At 42.0% G+C, this 20,774-nt stretch overlaps 1 protein-coding gene across 4 annotated transcripts in view; it reads right to left on the bottom strand.

The window, feature by feature from the left end:
- The window catches only part of Cdk5rap2 (CDK5 regulatory subunit associated protein 2), a 185,866-nt gene that overhangs the window by 125,893 nt on the left and 39,199 nt on the right, over positions 1–20,774 (bottom strand). For all 4 annotated transcript variants that reach the window (XM_028754629.1, XM_028754631.1, XM_028754632.1 and 1 more), the window contains exons 8-12: positions 16,979–17,141; positions 15,911–15,949; positions 14,974–15,093; positions 12,442–12,534; positions 7,369–7,587 (exon numbers count right to left, since the gene is read on the bottom strand). In XM_028754629.1, the coding sequence (XP_028610462.1) occupies positions 7,369–7,587; positions 12,442–12,534; positions 14,974–15,093; positions 15,911–15,949; positions 16,979–17,141 (634 nt within the window). The remainder of the gene's footprint in view (positions 1–7,368; positions 7,588–12,441; positions 12,535–14,973; positions 15,094–15,910; positions 15,950–16,978; positions 17,142–20,774) is intronic.

Raw genomic sequence — 20,774 nt, 5'->3', positions numbered from 1 at the left:
AGAGAGAGAGAGAGAGAGAGAGAGAGAGAGAGAGAGAGAGAGAGATCGATCCAACTGGCACAGCAGCTGTGTGGAAGAGAGAAGATAACTATAAGAGGCATTTTTCTCCTTCCATCTCTATGCTGGTTCTGTGGGCAGCACTCAGGCTGTCAGGCTTGTATAGAAGGCACTTTCACTCTCTGAGCCATCCTACCAGCTCAGAAACTGAGATTTGCAAGGGCACAACACCCTACTTAAGTTCATTTAAGCTGAACATTATGCTACAAGGACATCAGCTCAAAACGTTTCACATCTGATTTAAAAAAACAAAAAACAGCAAAGGGACATTTTTAGCTTTGTAAAAGCATCCCCTCTTGGATCTATGGTCCAAAGCTAAGCCTAGCCCATCATTCCAAGACACTTTCATCAAATGCTAAATATTGATTGAGGTTCTCATAATGTACTAAATGCTATCTCAATATCATTTTAGGCTACCTGTAAATAAGTACCAAAGATTTAGAGGGAATCAAGTTGAACTACCCCAGAATTAAATCTATTCCTGGTAGATCATGCAAGATTTTGCCAGCTGGGTGATAGTAACAACTTTAATTAGAGTTTTGGCTTATAGCCAGCAAAGACATCCCACAGAGCTAAGTGCTCAGGTACTGAAGCACACACACTTGTCAGGGCAGCAGATGACAGGTCCTGTGACAGATGTAAGCACTGTTAGACAGTCTAGGGACTATAGCTCAGCCACAGTCCAACACAGGCCACTATACAAAAAACTTGACTTACTTTTGTCCCACACCTGCTTGGAGTAAAATTGAGAACCTAAGCCAGAGACATCAAATCTGAAGTTAAAGCTCGCTTGCATCCTTCATCACACACACACACACACAGACAGACAGACAGACACACACACACACATGGGGGGGGGTGCGGAGTTAGAGTCTTAAGTCTGTGGGCCAAACAGGGCAGTTAAATCAGGATGGAAGAACAATGAAGATCAAAAGTCACCTCCCTGTCACAGCCTACAGAGGTCACTTTAACTGCCACAGTCAAGATGCTGAACTGGGAATACTGGCTCCTACTTCTTTAAAAATGTCTGCTGAATTTGGTTTAAGTGATATGGTTCCCTCTGGTGGCAAGGAGGCATATATCAGCATACAGAAGGCCTATCTGCCATCCTCAATTTTTGGCCTCTCTCACTGTCAGATCCCCACAGTAAAATTATAGCTGGTATTCACCAAAGCCTGCCCAATGCAAGCACTCGATAAATGTGTGTGGAATAAACAAAAGTACAAATTATAGCATGTGCTAAGTCAACTGGGACGTTGTCTGTAATCAAAGCGATTAAAACCGACATGAGAGCTGACCCTCATGGGCCAACTTCTCATGCACTCGCACACCGAGTCCACTGGTCTCTGATCCAAACTGCTTCCACTAAAGGCATTGTCTCCCCACACACAATGAGCCAGAAAATGAATGCTCCTGGCATGGGCGTCTGAGAGACAGTGCAAGCTTTGGCTTGCTATCAGGATTCAGGGAATGTCAAACAAACTAAGTCTGTTTGCTATGGGTTCTCTGAGTGGACTTTAAGTTGGGATTCATGTAAAAACAAGGCTGTAGTATTTCCAACTTATTTTCAAGTTCAAGAGAACAGAACAAGAAGAAACAGCTAGATCCAGTCCCAGGAACTGAAAACCTCAATACTTACAAGCCCACTGGCTTGAACAGCATTGATCTGGCTTCCACAGAGCTGCTTTGACTGAATGGACTATTGTTGAAGACTCTGTAACTGTTCAGCTCTCTTTATAAAAACCCACAAGACACAATTCTTCCCTTGGGCCTCAGTGCCAGCTGAAGCTGAAGCCTTTTATCTTAAGGTGTTCATCTCCCAAACACTAGAGACCCTGAACCTCAATTCTCTTTTTCCTCTTGCTACCAGGAACTGCCAGCAGAATCTTAAGTCCCCCTCTTCAGCACCACAGAGGACACCACAAAACATTTACCATCTTTGCTATGGTTCCAAAGCCCTTGCCATCTCTTCCTTTGAAATCCTGATGTCTTTACCATTATTCCTAAGCTCATTTAATTATATAACTTTATAAAAACTACAACACATTATTTGAGAAACACTGAAAGGAACAAAATACTTTTTAAAGCTTCAAATAACCAGAATATCGAAGACTGGTTTTCTTGAGAATACATTATTCTAATCTATAGAAAATACAGAATATAAAAAAATATCTCTGCAAAATGCACCATAGCCCTACCTACTGCTGGTCTGCCAGACCACAACATAGTATCTTAGGCAAAGTTCTAAAATAACAGACCTTGCCAACTGCATATCACCATCTAGGTGACCATGAGCAAGCTATTTAAATTACGAGGCTCAGTTAATCTATAAATTAGAGTAACATTCTTTGGGCGCACACATGTGGTTGTGGCCACATATGAAGCGGCCAGCTGCTTTACAAGAGGCAGGTATGCTCTGCAGCTAAGGTTCAGGTGTGCATGCTGCCGTCAGTCCTCACACCAGTTTCTGTTATCTAAGAGGATTTGAAGAGTGAACTAAAGGTAGACAGAGAACAAGGCCTGAGCATTGAATATTTTTCTTTCCAATATTCTTTTCCAGTCTATAAAACACAGTAAAACCTGAGAGTGTACAGGAAAGGTCTAAAACTGGATAAGACTGTCGTCACAGTAAGGCTTGAGTGTACAAGGCCAGCTCTAGAATGATATCAAGGCCACCAAAGAACTGTAAAAATTAAGCACCAAAATTCCATCATCCACTCAATAAAAAGTTTTTTTTTTGTTTTTTTTTTTTTTAACTGAAGGCTTCTCTTTTATTACATCTAAAGAGCTCTACAGAAACAGGTAACATTCAACAGGGAAACAACTTTTCTCCAATGCATGTAATAAATATTTTCACTTGGTACTTTTATACAAACTGACATTGGTCTACTATACATTTTTTTTTTAAAGCCATTTTACTGGTTTGGCATGCGGTATGGACATTCTAAGAGAGAAAGTCTTAAGGCAATGAATCACAGATTTAAGTTCATGGAATTTATGGTCAGCTTTATCTGTCTATATACATCTTCTCCTTTGTTAATACAACAGCAGCAGCACACCCTGGGACCACCGGCTACTCTCCCTCCCTCCATGAGATCTATACTTTGTGTTTAATTAAAAAACAAACAAACAAACAGAATTCAATGTGTATCCACAAAACAAAATTCTTACCAAAATAAAATTCAAATGTGCTTTTAAGAGTCCTGAAGATTCTGAAAGTTTCATGTATTTAAAATTGAAATTGCTTTAAAAACTAGGTTCTTTCTACATTTAGTCATTTACAATTGGGGTATATTTTCATTCGTTTCACAGACTTGTCTCAAAGGAAAATTGGCCGGAAAAAAAAAGAACAAAACAAAACAAAAAACAACAAAAAAATATACCACCACCACTAATAAAAGAACCCATCTTTTTCAAAACTTTAGTGATTCTTTCAGTCAGTAACATAGATGTATAACATCTAAATTACCAATGGAACAACTTTTAATACTCAAAATGAATTGGTCAACAAAGTATGCATGGTTAAGCTTCATGTTTTAAAAACTGTGTTCAGTAATGTCCACATAGTAAATTAAAAGCCGCCTCCACCCTCCCGGTTGAATGGCTACTTTCTCGATGATGCGTGCTTACAGACAGACAGGAACACACACACGGTACTAGACAGAGCACACATGTACATGCTAGTAAAAGACTCAGGAAGGGGCTACTGACAACCTGCTGAATGAAGATGCTGAGAACAGTATTTGTTCACAGCCTATCAATCAAGGTTGGCAGGGCTGGGGAGTGAGGGCGGACTAAGGAAAAATAACAACAAAGAAAGGGAACAACGTGACCATGCGGTTTTTCTTTTCGATGTAGGAGATAAAGTGGTGGGTGACTCGAATAATTATTGAGGGTTGTGAAAGTCTCCGACTGAATCTGACCACACGCAACATTTTAGAAAGTCAACACTGAAGAAGTGAACTCCTCAGTAAGTGGCAGGAACCAAAATACACAGACAACCAAACAGCTTGCTCTCCCATGACCAAAGCCATGAATAAAAGGGTTCTTAAACGAGGACATTAGTCAACAAATGCATAAGAAAGTGTCTAGCCTTCTTAGCTATCAGGTAAGTACAAATTAATACTGTGTGAAAACTCCTTAGTCAAAATGGTTATCATAAAAAACAAAAACAAAACCATTAACAACATAACAAATACTGGCGAGGATTCAGGGAAAGAAATACCTTATTTCCTGCTGTGGTAACGTAATGCCCAGAGAGTGAGAGAGATGCACTATGGGCATCAGTATGAAGGATCCTAAAACACTGAAAACAGAACTATTGTATGACTCAGCAATACCACTATTACATACGCATCCAAAGGACTCAAAGTCAACACAGCACAAAGATGCTTGCACACTCATGCTTATTGCTGTACCATCCATAGCATCTGGGAAATAGAACCAGCCTGTGTTTGGTAGTACTTTTTGGAAAGGTTATGGAATCTCTAAGAGGTGGAACCTTGCTGGAAGAAGTTCATCACTCGAGGCCAGTTTTCAGGTTTTGCAGCTTCTTGTTCTCTCTCCTTGCTTCCTGTGTGTGGATGGAAAATGTGACCAGCCAGCTTCCTGATCCTGCCACTATAGTTTGCTTAACTGCTGCTATGCCTTTCCTACAACAATGGACTCTATCCCTTTGGAATCATAAGCCAAAGTAAACCCCTTATTCCTTCCTCTAAGTTGATTTGGATTCTGGTATTTTATCACAGCAACTAAAATGTAACTAATACAAAAACCCAGTGGTATTCTATGTAGCTTAAAAAAAAAATGAAACTGTGATAGTCTCAAGGAAATGGATGGAACAACAGAAACATTATGTTAAGCAAGATAAACCAGCCTCGAAAATGAAAATACCCTAGGGTTAGGGCGAGGCTCAAGTGATAGAGTACTTGCCTAGCCTCACACCACAAAAAGCAGACCACTCATTTTCCTCAGTAGCCTCCTGTAATCTGCAAGCCACTTTCTTCCTCTGTTTTCCTGTACCAGTTATGTTCCTATCTCTGCTCTGGACATGTGTCCATGCCTAGTAGAGCACTTACACAAGGCAGTCAGTCAAGGAGGCTGAATTATGAGTTAATTTTTTTCTTCATTGAGTGGGCAGAAATAGAAGCCATTGAGAGGTCTAGGGTTTTGTCTCTGTCAATCCAAAGCAATCCAAAGCAATATCAGTAACAGCTGTCAAGGGGAGACATTCTCAATAATTAAAGAATTTACTTAATGGCAACAACCTGATAAGATATGCATGTTTCCTCCTATCACCATGAAGCAAAGTTACTACCTCAGCATGTCTCCCCAGACGCTATGTCCATGATATAGTTAGTGTAAAACATCCTCTTAAGAGAGATATAGCTAGACTCCTAGACTATAACCAAGAGTCAAGTAGCAATGGCAATGAGGTGAAATATGTTAGCAAAAATAATGAAACTGCCCAGACTACTGTGTTAGAAACATGTACAAAACAATGTATAAAAACAATCACAATGAATACCAGAAAGCTGTGTGCTCCAAGCCAGCTCACTCAAGGAAAGCATTTAGAGACACAGCTGTTGTTTTGGCCTTCCCACACCCCTGCAACTATACTGTTTTCTGTAGGCACCTGCTCACCACGCTCTAAACATGTGACTCTTAAGGAGGCTGCCAATAATGGAATACATGTCCATACACAATCCTGCCAACAGAAACAGTATATGACCCAAGCTGGGAGTCTCAGAACCTCAGTTTGGCTGGACTGATGGGAACACGGCAGGACAGTACATTATGTGTCCTCCCCCTTCTGCATTCAACAGAAAAGCAAAGACTTCAGAAATCATACCAGGCATTCATATCAGCATCTAAACTATAGAAAAGAAATCTTCTATCAGGATACATCAGACTAGCCTATTGCAGTACCTCTGGTGGCAGCGTACACTGGGACACTCCTCTGGAATCATGACAACCTGGAAGCACAATTAACCAATATAAAGTGTTTGCACTGTGTTATAGTTCTGTCATTCCTCAAAGTTTATCCTAGGTTTGGTGAAACAATGTCTGCACTCACAGATATTCACTGTGATATTATTTAAACAGTCAAAATGTCCAGGCTACGGAGAAAATTATTAAATACCCATATGAAAGCTCTCAGTGAAAGTGAGTGCAATTCACCATGCCATGCTTTGCTCTACAAACATGGAAGATGCCTAGACAATGTGAGTGATGTAAAACCACAGAGCAATGATCAGTCTGTGACTGGACAGAGAGGCCAGGTGCACTGGAGACAAAAGGTATGCTGCCAGGAAAGAGAGTTGCTTCACTCAGGTGGAACAAGTGTAGCTAATGGTCTTTTCTCTAAATTTCCGTTCTAGCTCCCTGACATTTGTTGAAATACTTATCACAACATACAAATGTCTGTACCTCACTTGCCTCCTCAAGTGAAGCAAGCAAGGCAACATGAATTTTAGCACTCTGCCAAGAGGCAGGGACAACTATGGACTCTCTGAGCTTTATCACTGATAACTCCCCATTCCAGACTCTGGAGAGTGACTCATAACACAGAATCCATGACCACTCCAGCTCGTCCTGCCTGACGCACCAAGGCTGTACATGTAGATGTGACTCTCCAGAAAGATTCAATTAAAACATAATGAGTATTCAAGTTTATTTAGAATTGGAATTTAATAGTGTACCAAATTTAGAAAGAATTTTTAGATACTAATATACTAATGTTCAGTGCTAAATAAAGCATAGTCTTAAAACACAGCACAATTTTTCTAGAAAACAGTTTGATATCTATCAAGTAGTCTTTAAATATTGTAGGGGTTTGACTCAGTAATTAAACCTCTGTCAGAAACAGCCAGTGGATAAATACTCATGCACATGGGTATTTGGTGCAGTGTAGGTTTACAAGGTAAAATACACAGTGCTTTGTAATAAGAGTCTGGTTAAGTCAACTGAAGAGCAGCCAAGTGATTAAATACACTCACTGACACCAAAACATTCTCTGAAGAACATTCACAACCCAGTGGCATAGCAGGAATGAGCCATGGACTTTTAAAAAGCAGGACAGACACTATTGTCAACTTGATGGCAACAGTAAGGAGACAGCGAGTGGATGTCAAACCAGGTCATTTCCACTGAGGAGATAAGAGAAACATCTTTAGATGTTTTCAGGTTTTCTTAAGTCTTCATCCTTACATCTTTACATTTGCCCAGTATTCATCTCCCTGTGAGAAGGAATCATAGATGGCCCCATCCCTGATTACCACTCCCAACATCAGGAGAGTAGGAGGCACTCACATGGATGGTTCGGGCTCCTCTGTTCCCCTCTCGGTGGGCTTCCTCCAGGTCCTGCTCTAGTCTTAGCTTCTCCTTCTTCAAGTCATTCAACTCCTGGGTGACCTTTTTAACATTCCTGAGCAACCTATGGTTCTCAGTGCTCTTTGTGACATTTTCCGAGTGCAGCTTGGCCAATAGGGCTTCTTTCTCTACCAGCACAGCCTCACAGTCCTCAGACCCCTAGGAGACAGGGAGAGCAGAGGGATCTGGTTTCACATGTCATAAACAAATCAAGAGGACCTCCTGTTTTGCCTACAAGGCAGGAAGAAAAATGGGCACCATTCAGTATCCAGAGCCCAAGGAGTAGCATTTTGGGAAAATACAGGACAAAGTATAGGTTGTGGTATTGTTGGTATGAGAGGAAAGCCCACTGGAGTGCTGTCAAAGAAATACAAGAGGGAAAAACACAAACTGTTAACAAAACTAACTTCAGTGCAGTGGGAATATAGCTGACCTTTCTGTTCTTCTAGATTTTCTAATATTTTAAAGAAACTGAGCATATTATTTTTATAATGGTATCAAAACAATTTAATTAAGTAACTTTGAAAGGGTAGAAAATCATGTTTAGAGTGTAAGTGATAAGTCACTTGCCTAACATCTGTGAAGTTTAAGCCCTTATGTCATAATCAGCCAATCAATAGTAATCAGGAAATGAAGAAAAAAATGACAAGCAGTGGTGAGTTCTAACACCAGCAATATTCTTCTTTGTTACTATGACTCACACGCAGAGGCATATGCAGAAAAAGGAGGCAGCTGAGAACACAGTAGTCAAAGTCTGCTTTGACAGACTCTAATGTCATCAGAGTCCAAGGACTAAATGTATCAAGAATACTTTTATTTCATTAAATACAGTTCACCAGAGAAAATATTTATGTAATACACAAAAAGGAACAAAATGTTCTAAATCACCAACAATAAAAACAGTAAATTCAAGTTAAGTTCTCAGTTACAAAGTATGTAACAAAGCTTGTTTAAATGGGATTATCTGGTGTTAGTCAGCTTGTTTTGAAATGATACACTAAAAACCAAGAAATATATAAGGCAATGCAAACTAACACTGTGACCATGTATATACCTGGGAAACAAGAGAACACTGTATCAGTGTCCATGGTAGTGCTTAAATAAACTCAAGCAAGGGCCAAGAAAGACTGGAAAATGCTCATCGTCAACAAGAGGTTAAACCATGCCCATAAGTAAATGATGTTCAGAGCTGCTACGTGACTAATCTGTCATCAGACTGCCCATAATTAAATCTGGAATTCGAATGATTCCCAGCCTGTGTTCTTCCCTGGTACAGCACCACGTACCTTCACCAGGGAAGACTCTAATTAACACCAATAAACTGGCAAGAACGAAAAGAAGATGACTACATTCAAAGGGGATGCTAGAGATAGGCATCAGTTAGGGGCTTGTTGAACACAGTCATTGTTCACAGTTACCAATTGCTGAAAAGAAGTTCTGCAGGATTATTGAATGAATAATGATGGCAAAACCTCCTTAAAAACCCAACCACAAAGAACTCAAATGTACACACATGACTCATTTCATAAAAACACTTTCCATATTAAATTTTCCTTAAATGGCTCTTTGAAAAACTTCCCTAGAGTGCTCTTTACCTTGTCCTGAATGATGCCCAAGTGGCAAATATTTGGCCCAATTACACATGGCCAGAAACTAACGGCCAAATAGAAAATTAGGCAAATTATTCTTGCTTACTATAAATGAATTCAAACGCTCTAGACCAGTTTTAGCTATGTGACTTGGGAGATGTTACCTTGGAAGACTGAACAAAGTGATGCTGAAACATATATGTGAGTCAACAATTATTTCAAAATAAAAATTTAAAAGTCTGACGAAATCTACACTACACTGCCATAGCAAGAATGTTAAAGAAAGTTTTATAGAACATAAAATATACAATGCCCCAGTACATATCTGTAATCCCAGATACTTAAGGGAACAAGACAGGAGCCTAGGAGTTTGGGGCCAGCCTGGTTGTGGTGGTTAGAATGAAGATGGCCCACCGTAGGCTCATAGGTAATAATATTTGAAAAATATGTAGCCTTGTTGGATTAGGTATGGCCTTGTTGGAGGAAGTGTCACTGGGGGTGGACTTTGAGGTTTCAAGTGCTTAGGCCAGGCCCAGTGGTTCAGATTCTCTGCCTATTGCCTGCTCATCTAGATGTAGAATTCTCAGCTACCTCTCCAGCACCATGTCTTCCCGCCATGACGGTAATGAATTAATAAACCTATAAGCCAGCACCTGTTAAATGTTGCTGGCTGTATAGGAGTTGCTGTGGTCAGGTTGTCTCTTCAGAGAAATAGTAACCCTAAGACAGTGGGTAACATACAAGAACCCTAATCTCTTTTTTAAAAAGAAAGGAGGGGGGGCTGGAGGAAGATGGCTCAGTTAGTCCAGTGCTTTCTCTATAAGCATGACGGCCAGAATTTAATCCTCAGCACCGACATAAAAGCCGGAAGCAGCTGTACATGTCATAAGACAGAACTAGGAAGGTAGAGACAGAAGGATCCCTGGGGTCTACTGGTCAACCAGTCTAGCCAATTTGATGAGCTCCTAGTTCAGTGAGAGACCCTGCTTCAAAAAATAAGATGGAGAGATGGAGGATATTGACCTCTGGCATCCTTGCATAATTTTTTTTTCTGTATGTGCATATACAAGTGTATGAAAGTATCAATAGAGAACATATTTAAAGGTGAATTTTCTATTACTTCTTTCTACTACTTTAAGGATAGAAACTATTTCAAATTTTTTCTTCAATAAGTGTTTTTACTTTTACACCTGGAGGAGAATGCCACTTCCAATCCAGAAATAACTTTAATGGCCAAGAGGAGTAACAGCCAGCCTACACTGTAATCTGCACACAGCCACACCTGTGATCTGAAGTTGAGTCTGTACTTTGGCAGCCACTCCAGGAATTTAAATATCTCCTGCTGTTGCTTCATTGTCAAGTTCCATGTCAAGGAACCCTGTGGGGCTTGTTTTATTTTTGCTTCTTCTTCTCCTCCTTTTTGATTATGTACATATGTCTGGAAGGATCACGTAGGTAAAGTTGTCCACAGAGGCCAAAAGAGGGTGTCAAATCCCTTGGAACTCGAGTTGCAGGTCCAGGTGATTTGCTCTCTTTTCCTGGGTGCCTAGAACCAAACTCATGATCTATGGAAGAACTGCAAGTACTCTTAACCACTAAGCCATCTCTCCAGCCCCCATTGGCTTTTAAACTCAGGTTGCAATTAGTTTAACACACCATAGCCCAGCAGGTCCTTTTACTTGAAAGGAACACACTTAAAAATCTCTAAAACACTGAAACTACATACATCTCAGATGATTCACTTATATAAACCTGCAGTGCACACTCATATATAATCTGAGCAGTACAAAGACTTCCATTCTAGTCCTGCCACCACAACTCTCAAAGGCTCAAAAGCATACCTCCTCTTTGGATAAAAAAAAACAAGAGAATTTCTGAGACCTGCCAATTTGATGCACAACTCAGAGAGTTTTAGCAACGACTGATTTCTGTGGACTATAGACAAGGTCCTAGCCCCATGCTGCTATTGTTAAGACCTCACTCTTCAGTGTTGCATTTTCATCAGGATCAATGGTTATTAAATCACTAAATGCAAGTCATATGTCTGAGTAACAGTTAAGTTTATATGGCTGATTTCGTTCCTTCAAGCCCCCACATAACAAAGAAAAGTAAAATATACTAAGGCTCATAAGGATGCCTGAACTCTGGCTATCAACTGCCAGCATTTCTTTTCTTAAGCAATGGAAAATATTGATGGTTTTCCAAAGAATTTGGCCTGTAAAGCTTGTTATTTTCTAAGCAAGGGGGAAATGGTATAAAATGTAAGCTCAGCTCCATTTCATCATCTACTGTCAAAACAGTAGAAGCAGCAAGTCTGAGATCTCAAAAGCAGAGACCTGTCTATGCTGCTAGCATCCCGTGATTTAAACCAAATTACTGCAATTATTCTTATTGTGAGCCAAAACTCTGCAACAGATAAGGCAGGAGGTATGAATCTTGGAAGTCACATAGCCCTAAATCAGACTGATCTTCTACTTTACCACTAGACGCAGCCTTGGAGCAGGAGTGAGAAAGGAGCTTAAGAAAGAATGGAACTTCTCTGATTCCACATCAGTAATAGGCTTACATAAATTGTGTAGGTAAACTAGAAACATGGAAGGAAACTATTGAAATAATTAAAAGCACAAAACTAAAATCTTGAAAAGATAGGTATTGTCATGAGGAGTGGGTGGGAGGCTCGAAGCACGTTATGGGCATGAAAGACACCAAAGGGATCAAAGCCTGGACCACAAATTCATAAAGTAGCAGGAAGGAAAAGGCAACAAGAGAAAAGGAGCAGAGGACTCAAGATTGTGAGGTGCCAGGGGCCCTGGGGTCAAATCCTGACCCTGTCACTCACCCGTGTGGTGGGTGACCCTGTGCAGATCGTATTTCTCATCCTGAAGTTCCTCAGCAATTAAACAAGGATATGTACAGTATCTACTTCAAATGTTACCTAGGTAAAAGAGGCAATCTATGGGGACTACGGAGCATGGATGGGTACAAGGCAAGTGATCAACAAATGCCTGCTCTTACTTCCAACTGCTGAATTGAAATCCTGACTCACCTGCTAGCTGTGTGAGAGAGTGCTGTACACCCTCCATGAGCCTGAAAAACCTCAAAACACAGGAGTATGAGAACTATTTTCCTCAAGGACTGTGAGGATTAAATGAAATATTCTACATGAATGCTAAAAGTAAACTCAGCAGTCTCAGCTACTAGAGTAGCTGTCTTCATTACCATCACCACACTGAGAAGCCTGAGACCCTCCCCAAACTGGGAGGACCTCCCTTTAATTATAAATACTCAACCAATTCTATCACTGAAGACTACCTGTGGTTCCCCTTATTGCAAATCCCCAGGTTCCCTGCAACTGGGAAGTCAAGGTCTCTCCTGGAATGAAGACCTGACTGAGAGAGCCACTTTCACTAATGAAAACTCTTACCTGGAATCTGGGGACCTGGGTTTTCAAGGGAGCCTCTCTGCCTTTGGTGGAGTCAGCAGTGAGCTCTTTGATTTTGGAATTAAGCTCTTCAACCTGGAAAAAACAAAAAATGGTGGTCACACACATAGCTGGACTACCCTTACCTGACCTGTAGTGCTTTTTAGACACAAGCTCTGAGTAGAATTTTCTGGTTTTGCCATTTGTTATCTGGGTGGTTTAACCTCTCTGAGACTCAATCTCTTCATCTGTTGCCATTGTCCACATAAAATTAGAGTATGCCCCGCATGTGCCTATGTGTCACAGCCTCCATGTAGAAATCTTAGAGGAAGTGGGCCTTCAAGAAGTGAATCCTAGTGAGACGTCCTTGGGTCAACTTGGAACCTGCTTTTAGAAAGATCTAGAGTAGCCCAATCTATCAGGCTTCACCTGACAACATGATCTGGCCCTCTTACCTACATATGGGCTACCTGCCATTAGACTCATTAGACGCTGACCACATCAGAGGGTGTGATCTTGTACTTTCAGCATCAGAAAAAAAATGAGTGAAATAAAACTCTTTATAACGTTATCCTGCCTCTGAAATGTCACTACAGTAATGAAAACCAGACTAATGCATGCTAATCCTACTCATCTACCTCTGGTGTTGTTAGTGATAATGAGGTAATGCACGTTACCACCAAAATAACAAGCATCACTATTACTGTTGTCCATTCATGACTTATAAAAACTTTGAGTGGCTTTTCCCAAAACTTCGTACCTTTTATACCCCGGGATCCACTATGAACTCCCACCTCTATATCTTAGAACTGTTCTACTACTAATGCCACAACACACAGGTCCCCTACTCCAGAGGGGCCCCAATGCATCACATGAGCCATAGCTACTATGGTAAAAACCAAATCGCAATAGTAGCTGAACTGCACTCCCTTAGCTTCTCAGCACCAGTTTCCTGCCTCTGCCAACATTCCTGCTGTCCCACATGCCTGTCCCATCCCTGAATTCATAGTATCATAGTGGCACCCTTAGCCCCCTTCCTTCCCATTCTATTCTTTCACTGAATATATTGGTCAACTCTCAGTACCCTAACTCATGACTAACAACAAGGATTCCCAAGTCAGCTGGCTTTGCCTCTCTCCCCACACTTCAGACTTGTTAAGCCTTCTGCCTCCTAACAAGAAAAGCCTGCACAGTCCTCAAGGCCAATGCTCCTGTCTCAATATCATATTCTACTCTCCATGCTCTAAACCATATCAATCTCACCACATATCCCTGTCAACATAAGACAAGACACCTAAAGTCACCTTGACTATTCCTTCTCTGAATTCTTATATCTGGTTATCAGACTTTCCAAAGTTATTCCTATTTTTTAATTATTTCTAATATTATTTCTTGAATACAGTCTTCTTCCTCCATTTTGCTTGCTGTGATCTCTTCTTAAAAAGCCTTTCTTTTGACTCTTAATTTGCTTCTACTCTCTCCCTCCTGAAACCACTCTTCAATTACAGTCAGAGGCTCCTCTAAGGTGAAAATGTACCTGTTCCTTCTGCTACTCGTACCCTGTAAGCAGATAATATAATTAGTCCCCAACACCACTGGGCCCTTGCAGTTTATCTAATATCTACAGCTTTATCTACATTATGCACTTTCTTTCTCTGGAACCCTGGACTATTTGTGCCACCACACACCACTTACTATGGCCATTGTGTTCTAGGTCCCCAAACTGGCCTCCCATCTGCAACTCTTTCCCCACTTATACCTTCTCACCATTCATGACTCAGCATCAGTTCAGCATCTTCTCCTCTAAACAACATCTATTCTCCACATCCAACCTAATCAGCACCAGTCACCCTTCCCTCTGTCTGCCAAACCCCTCCACTTGCCTTACTTCCAACACCCATCACTCTGACTTGCACATCACACAGTAGAGCTGGGTCTCTCTAGTGAGTGTGAGCCTTAGTTAATCACTGAGCTACAACAGACTTCACTACCAACAAGTGGTTAGAAAAAGAGCCATCAGCCACCACCGTGGGTGCGAAAGGCAACAAGCCATGTGGGCTTTTTGCTTCCCAGCCACAACCCTGACTCCCAAATTCCTGCATCTCAAGATTCAGATGTCCTTCAAGAGTTGATCTGTCCTGTCCTTTAAAGCAGTTCCTAGCCACATGCCTGGCTAAGTTTCAACTGAGAGGCTAGAAGTACAACTGACCTGTAAACCCTTGGTATTGAGGGACGAAATGCTACACAGCTCATCAGTGCTTGTTCCACGGCCTTCATGTTGGAATGATTATGTTCATGTATTATTTAAATTACATATTTGGACCTCTTTCAATGTGGCTTACTAGAAACTTTTATTCATATTTAGCTGCTGACAGCACTAACTGAGGTTTAGCACAATTCCAACTGACCATAGGACCCACTTGCTGTACTATCCTAGCACTTACAGACTTTCTGCCTAGAGTTAAGACTTTGGGGTAAGACAGGCAAGACACAGAAACTAATAAAGAAAAATCCCACTTTACTCCTCAGACATACCTCTTTTTCCTTTGATTTTAATGCCATGGTTAGACCCTGAATGGCTTTATCCCTCTTTAAGCTATTTTTCTTCTCTGTAGCAATTTCTCTTTCCTTCTCTCTCAGGTCCTCCTGAAGTGCCTAAATTAGATTAGAAAAAGATTCACGAAGCTGATGTGTTCCAACCAAAATGCACTGTAAATATATCTTTAAGAGCACACTCAAATGCAGTTATTCTATCTTATTCCTGTCAACCTGTGATTAATGTTTCCTAGTCTAGCCGAACGCCGTGGCATCAGCTCCCAGTTACTGTGTTACTGCTCATGGCAACGGGGCCGGGTGAAGGGAAGGGGATCGGATCGCTTGAGCAGCTGACAGCTATTCCTATGGGAAGGACTCCACTGCCTTCTAAAATCTGAATACAGTCACATCAGAGTCTTCGAAACTGCACTAGATTATTTGGGGGAAATAACAGATCATTAATTTCATTCCTTAATGCTACAAAAGCTGGAGGAGAGTTTGACTTGATGGAGACTGAGCCGTACATTTATAGTCCTGAGTTCACATCTTAAGATAATCGCTACTACCTCCCTCCTGGGCTGTTGTGAGGATCAGATGAGATAACGGATGTGAAAGTGCTTTCTACACTGACAAGCACTGTACAAATCCCAGCTATCGTGACTAAGGGCCCTGGCAGCCTGGGTGTTGGAATCAAACAGGAAAATTCCCCACTCCCATGGGCAAGTGACTTCACCTTCTGAGTCTCAGCTACCACATCTGTAAAATGGGAATGTCCACAGGACAAAACTAATACAAGGACCTAGCAACTCCCTCTACTGTGCTTTATGCATAACTGGCACACAGCACCATTTGATAAACTGTTACAAAAAAGTATCTGTTGCACTCAGAATGAAATGAGGGGCAAGCAGAGAAGAAGTCTTAAAATGAGTTAACATACCTGGATCCTCTCTTCAAAGTGCTTTCTCTCCTGCAGTTCCTAAGAAAAGGTATTCATGAGTGAGCGGAGAGGAGGAGCATCCCAAGAGGAGGAGCATCCCAAGAGGAGGAGCATCCCAAGGCTTCCCCACAACCATTAGAATGAGCATCCCATTTACTCGCTTCCCTCCACTGCTGACCTCATTAACATGAGTGTATCCTTGCTGCCCCACCCATAGCCTGACTTGATTTGATGGATGACAAGTATGAAGACAGCTGCCCACATGCTTGACTGTCAGTCCCATGGCAGCGCTTCAGATGAAAAGGTAAAGGGCCCATTAGAGGACAGGGCCTGGGAGGAAGGAAACAGGAGGAAGAGGAGTGGTGACTACTGCTAAAGAGTCTGCTAATGAAACAAGGACAAGAATGCTGCTTCATAAAGAAATTATGACCTTTCCTGAGCTTCCGGAACATACCCTGATGTGAACAGACCATGCAGCAGCCATCCTTTGCCCAAAGAGAATGGAAAGTCAAGACAGCTTTCCATGGAGACTATAAGAGTAAAGAGGGGTTCTGGAGATTTGGGTCTAACTACTAGCAACTCACTTCTTGGCACCTAGAGAAATATGACCACTCTGAGACTGATCCTAAACTCGTCAGGAGATCACAATTTCTACCTGACCAAGAGGCCAGGAGGCCTGAATAGGGTAGGATGTATTACCCTGAACCTGTTATTTCCCTTCTCCCACATTCTCTGGTGTTTCACACCAAATATGGCCTCAAACGTGTTTCTAACCACAAAGGAAAAATGGACATGAATAATACACCACGATTTTACACTAAAAAAACCACTAAAGATAAAAAAGAAGCCCAGAGGTGACAGCAAATAAACACATGGAGAATACAGATGTGCAGGTATGGGACACAGGAACAAACGCAGGCCCTAACAAAGGCAGTTCCTGCCGATTCCTCAGCTCACTGAGAGCTGGTACATAGAAGTTACTGTGCAAACCACGCAGACTGAAGAGCGCCCCACTTTCCATGGAACAGTCTGATGTGCTCCCCCTCCCGCTGTGCCCTGTCACCTCACCTCAGCGTCTCTCTCTTTTTCTTCCCTCGGAGTGGCAGTAAGTCCTCGGAGTTCTCCAGATGACACGTTCTCGTCAGGAGATGCCATCTGAGATTTTTCCTCTTTAAGGCACTGAATTAAAGCTTCTTTGCTCTTCAAAGACAGCTTCAACTCCTCAATCAGTCTGAAAGAGAACAAAATTTAAATATTAATTCTGAGCTGCTCTCTTAGCTCAGTGGAGCAGGAGGAGGTAGGAAACAGGGCCAAACATCTTCAAAGTAGATGTGTCCAATGAATACACATAAACAAAATCGCATTCTGCAGGTCAGAGAGCAAGGAACAGAATTTATGTGGCAGCAATGAGTCCTCTTGTCTCTAGCCCAGCCCAGGGATTTATTTTGCTCTTGAGCTGCGCTATCTCTGGTCAAGCCAGGCACCTGCTCACAGACCTTCAGCAGCTCCACTCGAGCCACAGACTACTAAGTTTTAAGTAAGAGATCCCCATTCCAAAAAAAAAAATCTGTCCCTGAAGCCTAAGCAGAGAACCAATCAAGAGCTGGATTGGTGGGTATAGATTTAAAAAGCAGGGCTATCTCTCCATTGCTTACAAACAATGCTTAAAAACATACATCTCAAGCTAATGGTGGCACTTCGGGGTAAGGCATCCAGGCACCCAGCTCTTAAGTCACACAGCCCCAGTTTCGTCCTGATCCCTATTAGCCCATAGCAGCTCACAGAGAGCTCACTCCAAAGCTGTCCTATACTCCTCCATGCTTTTGTATATGCTAGCAATACCTTCTGTCCACACCCGTTCCAATTCTGCCTGAGAAGCACCAGAGTTCCTTAAACTGCATCTTCCATCTCTGAATCTCAGAGCTTTGCCATCTACAACCATAATGTCTTCTAGAAAATGTGAACATTTCCCTTTTTGGAGCCAAACTTGGTGTCCTTGGATCAACGGCTCTGTGACCAAGCTAAGTCATTCAATCTCTCTGAGCCTGTGTTTGGACAACTTAAAACAAAAGTGTACTTCTGATGTACAGCTGAACTCAACAAATGACAATTGCAATGCTGACTATATATACACATGTGCATGTTTTGTGTACAGGTGCTTATCTATGCAGGCATGTGTAAAGGTCAGAGCTCAGTGTCCAAATGTTTCCCCTCAATGGTGTCTGTACCTTATTTTGGCTTTGCTGGGCTACCTGCTTGGATAGCAAGCTCCAGGAACCCACTTATCTCTCAGCCTTGAAATGCTGGGATGTATGTCATCACACTAAGCTTTTACATGGGTGCTGGAAATCAGAACACAGGTCTTCGTGCTCACACAGCAAGCATTTTATTCACTAAGCCATCTCCCCAAATCAGCCCTGTATGTACTATCTTTTAAAATTTCAACAATTAACATTTTTTTCCACAGACTCTTCCACAAAACCCTTCTGTGGCTAAGCCTAGAAAGCAAGCTAGTTTTGTAGAAACATGGGGCTAGAGGTCTGGCAGAGCTGCCCTCATAAAGCACCTGGCTTCCCTGTCAAAGGCCAGGAGACATAGGCAGCAAAAACACCTAGCAGTGCAGTGCATCAGAGCTCACCAGTGGGATCTGCCTGACAGCCTAGGAACCTGGAGAGAGGTGCAATACTGCCCTCTAGGGGTTCAAGTCTGATATAATCAGTGGGAAAGTGGAGAGCTAAAAGTCATCAAGATTTAAAGTGGAAAGATGGGGGTCAGAACTAGGACAACTGAAGGTCCAGCCCATTACAGAGCAGCAGTGTTGAGCCAGTAAGAAGGCACCACAAGTTGCCAACATTTCTGAGCTTTCAAGAAAAGTAAGAATTCACTCTTCCATGAAATTCAATGTTTTAAATGCCAGCAAGTAATTCAAACTTTTAAAAACTCTATTTAGCTTGAAGAAAATATATCTATTGCTTACAGCCAACCTGCAGGGCTCCCCAATATTGCTCCCCTTCAGATGCAGAACAGCTCAAAACTCAGACTGAAGAAACTAAGAGAAAAAGGCCAGCATGAAAAGGTGATGGCAACCCAGGAACACACTGGGAGAGTATATGCGAGTGGTGGCCAGATCAGACTCAACAACCTGTCATGCCCAACAGCAGGTTACTCTGTGTGACCAATCCAGATCCATTTGATCTGGATGTAACCGACTACGCCTGCTGTCATGCTGAGAAAAACTTCTAACTTTGACTTAGATACAGGCTATGGGAAATCACGGAGAAGTTTAGTCCTTGGAGATTTACCAAACAGGCATCTCCTCAGGGAAAATAAAGGTGGCAGCTGGTTGCTGGTCTCTGGAAGTTTAACTGGGACACCTTCATCTCTGAGAGTGACATATTTGTAGAGCTGACAAGCCAAATTTCTGTACCTGTCAAGCCAGGCCTGTGCAAATGCAGGCCAGGAAAACGCAGCCTACAGCAGGACCCCAACTTGACTATCTATATTCATGGAGAAGCCACCACTTGGAGCAGTCCACAACCCTCTTCTCAAATGTCCTCATCCCAAACAAACAAGAATCCAAGCTTAAGCAACATACCCTGACGATCTACATGTGTAGGCTGTGTACACAAAGTATGCAAGCTTCGTTCCTTTGCACATACCCTCTGCATGGGCAACTTCCAGGACTCCCCCTAAAGGAATCTCACACAGTCTGGAAATTCATCCCTAGCAAAACACTTCCTGGGATCTGTCTAGCCATTCTTCATAACCAGAACCACTATTGTCTCTGTAGTTTCAAAGATATGCCCAACCATGCTCAGCACTGCTTACAGCATGAATCTTTATTTCCTCCAATGTCAGCCTGAATCTAGAACCGCCTTCTCTACACCTCCACTCACAGATGCCCACAGAACCCACAACTCCTGTCCTAACTGCAAATGTCATCATCCCATTCCTCCCTAAAATTACATTCTCATTTCTCATCTCCAAACTGAGTAAACTGTACCACTTCCCCTCAGCCACTCATTTGCAAAGCTGAAAGAAGGGTATCAGTATGTGTTTTCCTTGGCTACCAAAGCCTTTCAAGCCCACTGTGCCCACTTCTTCAATCCGCACCTGTTTGGCTGCATTCTTGGTCCAGACCTTCAGTCTTGGTTGTCATCACTTATCTGGATATCTGTATCAGCATAAAAGTCCAGGGGCAATGCATCCCCAAGGCAAGTAAAGAACTGCTCTAAATTTAAATCTAATCATCTCATTTCTCCAAGCTCCCCACTAACTTCTCAATGGATTGACCCATGCCATTCAGATAAAGTCCAGATACTTTCCTAGGCCCAGTGAGCCATCCAGCATCCCCACATTGTATATGCTATCTCCCTGCTGATCAATCCGTAGCCATCCTGACTGTCAGAACTGTTTCATGATGCTTACAAACAAGGAACACTCACACAGTCATCTGACAGTGTGTCATGCCTGCATCACTCACCTTGCCTCATGGCGACACATATCAGCTAACATCACCACAAGGAAGGTCAGTCTAGTACGCTGTTTTACAAAGGAGACCACGTTCACATATTTTACTACAGATTATTGCCACAATTGTCTGCTTTTTATTAACTTTCATTGTTATTCTCTTCCTCTAATTTGCCAAGTAAACCTTAACATAGATATGTATTATGGAAGGAGTGCATAGCAAGCGAAGGGCTAGATGTAGTCAGGCTTCAGACAGCCATGAGAGTATCAGACAAAAGGACACCTACTTCCTTGGGAAAGTTTCTATTGGCCCATCTACACCTAACTTGTAAACATACAATAAACCAGTGTCTATCCCCTCTAGTCTTTATCATCTGTCCCTGTCTCCCACACT

Source organism: Grammomys surdaster, unplaced genomic scaffold (assembly GCF_004785775.1).
Source record: "Grammomys surdaster isolate TR1022 unplaced genomic scaffold, NIH_TR_1.0 126029, whole genome shotgun sequence".
NCBI lineage: Eukaryota > Metazoa > Chordata > Mammalia > Rodentia > Muridae > Grammomys > Grammomys surdaster.
This window is presented reverse-complemented; position numbering and strand designations above follow the sequence as displayed.